This window comes from Urocampus carinirostris, chromosome 5 (assembly GCF_059441175.1).
Source record: "Urocampus carinirostris isolate Australia breed hairy pipefish chromosome 5, RoL_Ucar_1.0, whole genome shotgun sequence".
In the NCBI taxonomy this organism is placed as follows: domain Eukaryota; kingdom Metazoa; phylum Chordata; class Actinopteri; order Syngnathiformes; family Syngnathidae; genus Urocampus; species Urocampus carinirostris.
The window spans coordinates 42,315,695-42,328,022 of NC_142353.1; the positions used below are offsets into that span (position 1 = coordinate 42,315,695).

The window sequence follows — 12,328 nt, forward strand, 5'->3', positions numbered from 1 at the left end:
TTCAGTCTGCACTGTCTGTGTTCAAAGGGGACCGTATCTCATTTAATTGTGGTTTAGTTTGTTTTATTTCCTTTTTTCTGCCCATAATAGTGGGTCCCATATAAGTTAGTGATAGGTGGAAGTAAAAGTTGAAAACAGTGACAGTAATGATCGAGTCGTATAAGGGAATGATAGCAAAATACCAAAAATATTGTAAGAGCGTCTGCCATTGAAGCACTGTTTTAAAGTAGAGTAAATGGTTTAAAAATGTGACGATTATAACTTTTTTACCTGTCTATTGACTTTTATTATTTACAAAATTTTGGGGTACACGACTTTCTAATATTTGGGGTACGAACTCCTTTAATATGTGGCTGTTTAAAGCAATTTTAGCGGATCTCTTATATACCAGCTCAGTAGCCTAGATGGTAAGGCGCCCGCTTTGAGACTGGGAGGTTCGGGTTCGCGCCCCGGCCGAGTCATTCCTAAGACTTAAAAAGTGGTCGGCGGCGCCCTCTCTTGGCTGCGGCTGCATCGGGTCAGATGCAATCGACATTTCGTTCTGTGTACATTGTTACACAGAATGACAATACAAGGAAATTATTATTATTATTATTATTATTATATGTGATGTAGGCTTATAATGTGAGTATGTACGGTACTAGAAGTCGTTTTGGTTTTCCGTGTTATTTTCTTACCTGGATTGGGGCTGAAAATGACATAAAATTGAAAACCAGGATGACAATGGCAGTAGTAATGGTCCGACCACGTGTAATATTCAAAATGTTCTTTTAAATGGTTCTAGATAATTGGGGACTGAACAGACCTGTGCCCAGTTCAAACCCCGGTTGAAGCCCTCTGGTGGTAATAGGTGTGTAAGACCCTAACATCATTCCTTTTTCTTTTTTGAAATCTGAATCTGTTGTGGAATGTGGATAATAACTAATAATAAGGATGTAGGCATCTGGTGAAGGTCATGGGATGACGTTGTTGCAGGAGGTCACAAGCTGATATGCTGGAGGAGCCGGGGCGGGCGACCTTCACAATATATCTTAACTTTACTTGAGAACACTATAAAGGCCAATGTTGAACGTCAGGAACTTTGAACGTGTCCCGAATGCGATAAAGGCCGTTCCCTTTTTGCCATATGTCCTCTCTGCGTATTTTTGGGGGCGACGAGCAACAACGATCTCTAAAAAAAATCCGTAAAAACAATATATGTAGTGTTGTGTTTTACATGTGCATTAAAATCTACAAAAATGTTTGTGAAATATAAATGGAATTCATTCTCCTGATGCATAATCCCCACCAGTCATTAATAAAGCACAACGTGTGAGTATTTTATCACTGAGAATTACATTTATGTAACTATTCATTTTCTGTTCCTCAAACAGTATGAAGAATCCAATATCCGTCCAGTGAACCTGAGACCAACCAACTCCACTGAATTGATGTCAGACAAGCTGCGATCAGCTTTTTTTTTCTGCCTCAGCTCCACAAACTCTATTTTAATTCCTTTTCACCCTCACTTTGGCTCGCCCGGCATACAGATTCATTTATTTTTCATCTTATTTTTACTTCAGCACGGCAGCTTCCATTTCACTTGAGATTTGCCGGACACCTCAGCCGTAAAACGGTTCACTTTCTGTTACTTGCGAAATGGACCTGATTTACAGTTTGTTGGATAATGCCAGCATTTTTTTGGAAACGTTTTTTTTGTTTTTTTAACTACAAAAATGATTGAAATCTCCTGTTTACATTTCAAAGAGACACTTTGGTACTATGGTCTTTATTTATTTATTTATATGTTTGTTTTTTGTTGGTTTGGATTTATTCTGACTAAATTTGGGCTAATTACTATGGCATCCTGTACTTTTTATGCAATGTAAAAAATGCAATTGGAAGATGTTTAGACTGTACATGCAGGGTTGGGTAGGGTTACTTTAACTTGATTACTTTTAATTACTTTTGGATTACTCCAATACCAAGTATGCTAATAAAAGACAAAAGAAGCTAAATATGAATACAATTACTAAATTTTGTGCAGGCTTGGGGAGTAATGGAACACATGGAACGGCAAAAATGATGTTGGCAAGCTGTTTGGATTTATTTTCATTTTGTTTCTGTCGCATTTTATGTTCGTTTTGCCGGAGATCAAAGAGATCAAAGCCAGGAGAGAAAGCTTACCACGTGTTGTGAGTCATCATTTTATTCATATTTAGATTCTTTTGTCTTTTATTAGCATATTTGGTATTGGAGTAATCCAAAAGTAATTGAAAGTAATCAAGTTAAAGTAACCTTACCCAACCCTATGTACATGCAGTCTAAACTTAACATAATAAAATTAGATATGTAGTGAAAATCTTTATTATTAGCTTGATTATTTAATGACAATGATGGAATTAAGATGATTTAATGCGTATAAATCAAAATCCATTCCATTACTACTTGAGACTCTGTTCATCCTATTCAGCCATCGGCGTATTACTGAAAAAAATAATTACTTACAGTAACAAGTTACTTGGTTTAAATAGTAATTCAATTACCGTAAATACTCGCACGGAAGGCATCCCCTCAAAACTGCTTTAAAATAGCCACTTGATAAAATAGATAGAAGAAAACTGTAAAAGGGAGAAGCCTTTATATTTTTGGGTGTGTGAAATCTTGAGAGCTTGCAACCAACACTTAGCAGAGACACTCCATACCCATTTTGTCTCTGGGTTTCATACCACACAAGGATCTCCTTCGTAAGGTTTGGTTACTGCCAAGACGATTTCTTTTTGGCATGGTGTCTTGCAAAAACAATTTCACAAATACAAATATCGAAATTCAGCAGACTCTTACTGTAAATTCTGTTTGCCCCATTTATTTCATTTTAGTTTGTTGTTCCTGTATAGGCCACGCCCCATGCCAAATATGCACCTATAAGCTGATTCCCAGAGTTTCCGTATTTTATCTTATTGTTTTAAATTCAGCATATGCGGGTATATACGGTAGGGACAACATCTACATGAGGAGAAATTGAGCACCCATGTACTTGAGATGCTGCCACCAGAACTGTATTCAGTTGTATTTTGTAGGTATATATATACAATAAGACAACATTATAATTACTATTAGCATTTGTAAAGTAGTGGAGCAACATTGTAGCACACCAAGTAGTAATGATGCGGAGTTACAATATGTTATTAGTAACGTGTCACATTACGTGTAACAGAGAAAAATTGTGTTCCCAACAATTATCATATCGAAGAGTGCAGTGGAAATATCAGTACTGTGGATTTTTTTCAATACAAAATCCATTTCTCACACAATATGTAATATCTTTCTAAAAAATATACGGACGCTGCCTTACTACGGACGATCGTTGGTAAGTTGAATTTGTTCGTAAATAGCTTCAGTGGTTTATATACAGAAGTTAAGGCTTATATAAGTAACCTGTATTGTTTTCTACTAAAAAAATAAGCATTTTATATAATAATATGCTCTATAAAGATAAATAAAGTTAAGTTTAACTTACTTTTGGAAGATGTGCCCCAAGAGGTCCTCCTCCATGGTAAAAAGTGGCAGAAAAAAAGCGTTACGACCATTTTCTCAACCGCATCAAGCTTTCTTATTCCACTTTCATTTCAAAAGAAACGGCTCGCCTTTTCTTTACAACAACCACATTGAATGGATGCACAAGATATTAAACATTAAAAATGTCAAAGTTCTTAGCGCGCTGGAGATACAGTATAGAATGTTTACACAAGAACTCGGAGGAGGAAGCGGATTTCTTCTTCAGGGTGTATGCTGGGTGACCTCTCACAGCGCCACACCTTGCTAGTGGCGGAAAGAAGCACTACAGTACCGTCCTGTACTCGGAAAATGGTGCACACAATACAAAATCTAACTTTCAGCAATATCCGGATATTTTTCGGCACCCCGAAAAAAATGATCGTATCTACTCATTTTCGTAAGTCGAGCGTCTGTATTGTAATATCGTACAAGTATTCACTATTAGTGTGAACGTGTGTTGTCTATGAGTTACCTCTTGCTTAAAATTGGTACTGGAATCTGGCAAAACACACAGAGAGACACAAGTACGGTCTGACACTCTCCTCTGGGCGCTGACAGCTTAAGAGGAGAGTGCCAGCCAATCAGAGAGCTGGGCTCCAACTCACCAGCTAACCTCATAAAGATAAGCCAAAATATAAATGGTTGATTTCAACATTTCAAGAAAAAAAATCTGTGGCATTATTTTATTTTACATTAAATCGAATTCCAATATCGAGTGGAGTATCACAATTACATCACAGAAATTTAAAAAAAATTGATTCACTTTACTTTTTCTTTTCAATGTAAGACAAATATATGTTTAACAGTGCAGGTCACCAATTTATTGAATATATTTTTGTTCTTTTTCTGTTAAACTGGGCATTATTATTATATATCAAATGTTCCTCTGGTTAGGAAAATTAAGTGTTGGTTTATCTCAGGGAATTGTTCCATGCTGTAAGTGGCTGCTGTAGAATTTCTTGTTAGATTTTAAATTATTCCATTCCACTGCAGAGACTTGTAGAGTGTTCTGGTTAAAATGTTTAATGGCTTAAACAAACTAGCCAACAAAAATAATTGTTATCATCTCTAAGGCTCTTTAAACTCCTATATAACAACCTTCAGCTTTTGTTAAAGGGAAAGTGTGTATTATTTTAGTTTCCTAGTGTAAAAAGAAGGAGTCGTGTAGTCATTTATACCAATATAACATATAACTACAATCAGTACATAAAATGTCTGTCAAGACCAGAACAGAGACAGGACCCACTTGTTTACGTTTCTCTCAGTTTTATTGGGAAGAAGGAAAAGGATTGCACACACGAGCCGGTGATCGCTGGTTGCGGGAAGCAGGTCGCTCTGAACACGGAAGTGGCGAGCGATGGCGGTGTCAGAAGCGGAAAAGCGAAAAAATCGGGTCAGTAGCCGGGACAGGAGAGCAAAAAACGTGGTCGGGGTCAGCAGCGAGTCGAAAGCCAGGAGAGGAGAGTAGACATGGTAAAGATCAAAAAACGGGTCAAAGCCGGGAAGCAGACGGGAGCAAAAACAGGAGTGAGTCAGGGTCAAAAAGCTTGCCTAGAGTAAACTGAGGTTCGCAGATGGACTGACAACCGGTGACAGAAAGGAGTATGTTTATTCATACTTTCAAAGAAATAACTATAAATCCATACTTAATATTCCTTAAAAGATATGGAAATAATAGACTCTGTACTGAAGAGTGTGTATTATTTACAACATCTTAGTAGTAAAAAAAAGGCCTTTTATTTAAAATAAATACTCACATAATACTTCATAGTGCATTTTGTATAACACTCTTAGGTTGAGAGATTTGCATTATAGGGGGCTGAGACAATTGACAGCCATCTTGCTGCTACGGGTACCCAGAAAGCTCAAAATGGCTGGGTTGAATGAGAAGCAAAATGGTACGGTTTGGTTACTGTCTGTGTAGTTTGTATTCTTCCTTGTGCATTTCAGCTCTGGCTTTCGATAGAATGACGCAATACAGCGACATCTTGTGGTCAAATCATACATATTGTTCCCATTAAGTTTAGTAGTCTTTTTTTTTTCATTTTTCTGAATATATGTGGAAATAATGTGGCTTTTTTGTCAGGACCAGAACGGAGACAGAACCCTCTTGCGTTGCGTTTCTCACAAGTTTTATTAGAAGAAAGAGAAAGGGTTGCGCCCACGATCCGGGGGTAGCTGGAGGCCGCTCTGAACGTGAAAGTTGAAATTCGATGGTGGAGTCGGGAACGGAAAAACGAGGCAGGACAAGAAAGCAAAACCGTGGTCGGGGTCGGAAGCGAGTCGTAAGCCAGGAGAGGAGAGTAGACGTTTTCAGGATCAAAAACGGGTTGAAGCCAGGGAACAAAAAAAAGGTGGGAGTCAGGATCGAAAAAAGGCTTGCCTAGTGTAAACTGAGGTTTGCAGACGGACTGGCACCAGGTGACAGAAATGAATAGGTTTAAATAGGGACAGGGAGCCAATAGAATCCGAGGCAGTTGGCGTCAAAGAAGCTGGCACATGTGCATATCGGTAATAATGACATTATTACCATGAAGTTCATTTTCACAAATAACAAGGACGATAGCGCACCCTGATTTAGTCATCATTTGTAAGTCAAAATGTTCTTTTTATTTTCTTTTAGGATATTCTAATTAAATACGGATTTACATTTCACTTAAGGCTAGCTGGCTTCTTTTAGCCATTTGATGGAGCTGTTCTTTCATCTGTTGATATACGATTGTTTTTTTTTTCCAGCCCTGAAATTGCAGTTGATTAAATTCACACTGTTTAATTTTGAATTCATGTTTTTGTTTTTTTGTTTTTTTTTATAATAGTTTTGTGTATCGATTCAAGAGCTATGGCAACTGTACAGTTTGATTTTCACATTGACTGGCAGCTGACTTTGTAATGCGGGCAAAGATAAGGAAATACAATGAAAGTTATGTGATATGCTCTTGTTAGCAATACAAATTTGATTTTATATAAATGTGTTTTATATCAGAAATATAAAATGCATGGATTGGGGCTGGAGTATGGTGATGTATTGGGGGCCAAATGTTTTGAACTTGTAAAAACGGAATTTAAAACTGAAAATTCATTAGGTGATCTTTAATTTTGGAGGGGGGAAAGTAATGATTTCAAAATAAAAGTAGTTGTGTGGAACTTTTTTATAGGTGATTATTTTTAATGTATCACGGATTTCAGGCAGATGGGTGGTCAGAGCCCCAAGGTGCAGAGGTTCAGGGTTCAAGTCCAGCTACCGGAACCTCCCCGTGTGGAGTTTGCATGTTCTCCCCATGCCTGCGTGGGTTTCCTCCCATATTCCACAAACATGCGTTACAGGTTAATTGGCCGGTCCAAATTGTCCCTTGGTGAGAATGAGAGAGTGAGTTGTCTGCAGGGTTGGGTAGGGTTACTTTCACTCGATTACTTTCAATTACTTTTGGATTACTCCAATACCAAATATGCTAATAAAAGAAAAAAAAAACTAAATATGAATAAAATGATGACTCACAACACGTGGTAAGCTTTCTCTCCTGGCTTTGATCGCCGGCAAAACTATCATAAAAGTCTTTTATTAGCATATTTGGTATTGGAGTAATCCAAAAGTAATTCAAAGTAATCAAGTTAAAGTAACCCTACCCAATCCTGGTTGTCTGTCACTCTGTGCCCTGAAACCAGTTGAGGGTGTCCCCTGCCCACTGCCCGAAGATGGCTGGGATAGGCTCCAGCACCCCCGCGACCCTACTGAGGATAAGCGGTGCAGATAGTGGATGGATTTTAAACTATTCAAAGGAGGTCACGCCCCCACAACATCTGGGGAATTAGTATGAATTCAAAAGAAGTAAAACTAAAAAAAAATGTTCCAAAAGTGAAAAAATGGATTTGAAATATATGGGAAACAGAAAAAAACAAATAAAATCTGCATTTTACCTGACAAAAGTTTCACACAATTACCGTATTTATATTTTGAAACACGATCAGCAAATGCATTTTCATTTTATATAATTTGCTTAACTCATTCAAAGCAAGAATAAATGTTTTTGAATGGATATCGGAGAGTCCCACATATCTAGTACTTTAACTAGTCGTTTTAGGCTTTAAGTTACATTATTGTGTCTTGAGAAATACAAAATAAAAGAAACTTGGAACAACAGACTCCAGGCCCTTTTTGTCAGGACAAACATGCTGTAGTCAATCTAAATGTCTGCTTATTCAACTTACTTTTCCTATAGTTTTTGTGACTAAAGGTTTCGAAATATCAGTCGTATAAAACAAAATACATGGTAATCTTAAAACCAGCAGCTTCATATTTGACTGCATGGATTACATCGGTCTTAAAGGGACAGTGTGCATGATTTAGCACTTGCTAGTGGTCAAGTCAAGTCAGGTCAAATTTATCTATATAGCCCTTAATCACAAAAATGTCTCAAAGGACTGCACAAGATTACAATTATACAATTACCTGATCTTAAACCAACATGCGGGCAAGGAACAACTCAAAACCTCAGCGTGAGGAAAAAGAGAAACCCCGAGAAGGGACCCCACAAGTGGTATCCCCCTTCCAGGATGACCAGGGTGAATTACATTTAGCATTACAGTACACAAACATAGTAAACATTTCAATTTGTCTGGAAAGTGCATGACAGCAGCGACGCCCCCAGCCTGTAAACTAGTCCAGAAAGTCTATGACGGCTACGACGCAGCTTCCCATCTCTGCCAGCTGGTCCATGCAGGCGTTCACATGCTTCAGGTCAAACGCTGGTCCGCTGACTCATCTCAAATCGTCCTTCTCCTTCGTATTACCACCAGGCAGGCAGTCGGAAATAGACAGGACAATACAGAATGTGAGGTGGGCATCAATCATAAGCTTTGGAATAGAAGTGTGTCTTAAGCCTCGATTTAAATACTTCCATTGAGGTTGCAGATCTTATCTCCAGAGGCAGGGCATTCCATAGCACCGGGGCCCGGATGGAGAACGCTCTCAAGCCTGCAGACTTCTTGGCTCTCGGAGTCACAAGTAGACCGGCATTTTCCGAGCGCAGACTCCGTGCAGGAACATAGAGGGAAATCAAATCAGAGAAATAAGAGGGTGCAAGTCCATGCAAACATTTATATGTTAATAAGAGAACCTTAAAGTCACATCTTAAGTGGACTGGGAGCCAGTGCAAGTTGGCCAATACAGGAGTAATATGCTCAAACTTTTTGGTCTAAGTCAAAAGTCTAGCCTCTGCGTTCTGAACCAGGTGCAAACTTTTGGTGCTAGACATCGGGAGACCAGAAAGCAATACATTACAGTAATCAAGATGAGAAGTAATAAACGCATGAATTAAAACCTCTGCATCTGATTGGGACAGCATCGAACAAATCTTCGCAATAATATGGAGGTAGTAGAAAGCTATTCTAATAATATTTTTCACGTGTGACTGAAACGACAGATTAAGATCAATATAACACCTAGATTTTTGACCGATTTTGTTTAGGTTCAGGGTAGTGTTTGAAAACAACTCACGACAGCGAGCTGGACCAATAATCAACATTTCAGTTTTTTCTGGGTTAAGGCGCAAAAAATTAAGTCACATCCATCTTTGACTCTCAGTAAGGCAAGCCTCCAGATTTCTACAACTTAACTGTCCATATATATATATATATATATATATATATATATATATATATATATATATATATACAGGGAGTGCAGAATTATTAGGCAAATTAGTATTTTGACCTCATCATCCTCTTTATGCATGTTGTCTCACTCCAAGCTGTATAGGCTCGAAAGCCTACTACCAATTAAGCATATCAGGTGATGTGCATCTCTGTAATGAGAAGGGGTGTGGTCTAATGACATCAACACCCTATATCAGGTGTGCATAATTATTAGGCAACTTCCTTTCCTTTGGCAAAATGGGTCAGAAGAGGGACTTGACAGGCTCTGAAAAGTCAAAAATAGTGAGATATCTTGCAGAGGGATGCAGCACTCTTAAAATTGCCAAGCTTCTGAAGCGTGATCATCGAACAATCAAGCGTTACATTCAAAATAGTCAACAGGGTCGCAAGAAGCGTGTAGAAAAACCAAGGCGCAAAATAACTGCCCGTGAACTGAGAAAAGTCAAGCGTACAGCTGCCAAGATGCCACTTGCCACCAGTTTTGCCATATTTCAGAGCTGCAACATCACTGGAGTGCCCAAAAGCACAAGGTGTGCAATACTCAGAGACATGGCCAAGGTAAGAAAGGCTGAAAAACGACCACCACTGAACAAGACACACAAGCTGAAACGTCAAGACTGGGCCAAGAAAAATCTCATGACGGATTTTTCTAAGGTTTTATGGACTGATGAAATGAGAGTGAGTCTTGATGGGCCAGATGGATGGGCCCGTGGCTGGATCGGTAAAGGGCAGAGAGCTCCAGTCCGCCTCAGACGCCAGCAAGGTGGAGGTGGGGTACTGGTATGGGCTGGTATCATCAAAGATGAGCTTGTGGGGCCTTTTCGGGTTGAGGATGGACTCAAGCTCAACTCCCAGTCCTACTGCCAGTTTCTGGAAGACACCTTCTTCAAGCAGTGGTACAGGAAGAAGTCCGCATCCTTCAAGAAAAACATGATTTTCATGCAGGACAACGCTCCATCACACGCATCCAAGTACTCCACAGCGTGGCTGGCAAGAAAGGGTCTAAAAGAAGAAAAACTAATGACATGGCCTCCTTGTTCACCTGATCTGAACCCCATAGAGAAGCTGTGGTCCCTCATCAAATGTGAGATTTACAAGGAGGGAAAACAGTACACCTCTCTGAACAGTGTCTGGGAGGCTGTGGTTGCTGCTGCACGCAATGTTGATCGTGAACAGATCAAAGCACTGACAGAATCCATGGATGGCAGGCTTTTGAGTGTCCTTGCAAAGAAAGGTGGCTATATTGGTCACTGATTTGTTTTTGTTTTGTTTTTGAATGTCAGAAATGTATATTTGTGAATGTTGAGCTGTTATATTGGTTTCCCTGATGAAAATAAATAATTGAAATGGGTATACATTTGTTTTTTGTTAAGTTGCCTAATAATTATGCACAGTAATAGTCACCTGCACACACAGATATCCTCCTAAAATAGCTAAAACTAAAAAAGCCCCACTCCAACTTCCAAAATATTCAGCTTTGATATTAATGAGACTTTTGGGTTCATTAAGAACATGGTTGTTGTTCAATAATAAAATGTATCCTCAAAAATACAACTTGCCTAATAATTCTGCACTCCCTGTATATAGAAGGGTGCTATCCAGGGATGGTATCATCTTGACTTTAGTAGCATAGTAAGATAAAACCTAAGGAGAGTTAGAGCCTCAGGGCTGGAAAACATCTAAGCAAGGAAATCGGTAGGGGGTTTGCAGCGTTCCTTGCTGGGTCTTTGAAGAAGACCATGATTATTTCAAGCACCAGCTCTATGAAGTGAATATGTTGAGTTCCATCTTCTGGTGGACCCATTTTCAGTGGGTCGTGGACCTTTTCCTAAATAATGCTATAAAAAAAAAGAGAAAATTGAGATTTAATTACAGTGGAGCCTCGATTTTCGAACGCCTCTCAGTTCGAACAAACCGGTGTCAGACCAAAAATTTCGAGAAATTCTTGCTTCGCTGTTCGGTCAAAAATTCGGAGTTCGAACGCCGGTAATGCGTGAGTGCGTACGCTAGGGTGCGTTGCTGAGCGGCGTACGGGTGTTTTAGCCCCTTATTATGCCTCCGAAGAAGGTCGGTGCAAGCAGCAAAGTTGCTACGGGTGAAAAAAGAAAAGTAGTGCGTACGACTATTGCATTTCAGAAAGAAATACAGTAATAGCAAAATATGTAGGAGGTGTGCGAGCGCCTTCTGCTGACCACCACAAAGGTAAGAAATTCTATTCATAAGATTACGATAAGGCGAACGTACGATTAGCCTGGGTTAGCTTTATGTTTACAGTAAACATTCAGGGTGTTGGAACGGAGCCCAACATTCAGGGTGTTGGAACGGAGCCCCTTTTCCAATGAACCGCTCACCACTTGCTGTGGAAACCCGGGTGCTAAAAAACTTGTAAACGACCTGATTTTTTTATTTTTACACGTTCATGTTAGCGTGATCTTTCGTACGGAAGATTACGATAACGCGAAGTACGATTAGCCTGGGTTAGCTTTATGTTTACGTTAAACATTCAAGGTAAACATTCAGGGTGTTGGAACGGATTAAAAGGATTTACATTATTTTTTAAAATGATTTCGGTAATCGAACAAATCGGTTTTCGAACAGGGTTCTGGAACGGATTATGGTCGAGAACCGAGGTTCCACTGTACACTCCTTAACAGTAGATGGCGATAATGCCCTGCTCAATCTGAGAATCAGAATCACATTCATTATCATTGGGTTTCTATAACAAAACTTTGGTTGCACTCCAGTTGGCAAAGTATGCAATACAGTGGAACCTCGGTTTTCGAACGCCTCTCAGTTCGAACAAATCGGTTCTCGACCAAAAATTTCGAGAAATTCTTGCTTCGCTTTTCGTTCAAAAAATCGGAGTTCGAACGCTAGGGGCGATGCTGAGCGGCGTACGGGTGTGGATTGCCCCCACCCCTCGTGAAGAACTGTTGTCACGTGACCGCGCACTTCTTCTTGCTTTCGTTTTTAATTTCGGTGAACAGAGTGTTTTAACCCCTAATTTTGCCTCGGAAGGAGTTCGGTGCAAGCAGCAAAGTTGCAACAGGTGAAAAAAGAAGAGTAGTGCGTACAACTATTGCATTTAAGAAAGAAATAATAGCAAAATATGAAGAAGATGTGCGAGTTTCCCTTCTTT

The 12,328-nt window shown here is 39.3% G+C and overlaps 1 protein-coding gene across 1 annotated transcript in view; it reads left to right on the forward strand.

The window, feature by feature from the left end:
• Positions 1-2,161, forward strand: part of zmat4a (zinc finger, matrin-type 4a) — a 96,178-nt gene extending 94,017 nt beyond the window's left edge. The window contains exon 7 of the mRNA XM_088335230.1: positions 1,374-2,161. Coding sequence (XP_088191356.1) covers positions 1,374-1,401 — 28 coding nt within the window. The 3' untranslated portion in view covers positions 1,402-2,161. The remainder of the gene's footprint in view (positions 1-1,373) is intronic.
• Positions 2,162-12,328: the final 10,167 nt, after the last annotated feature.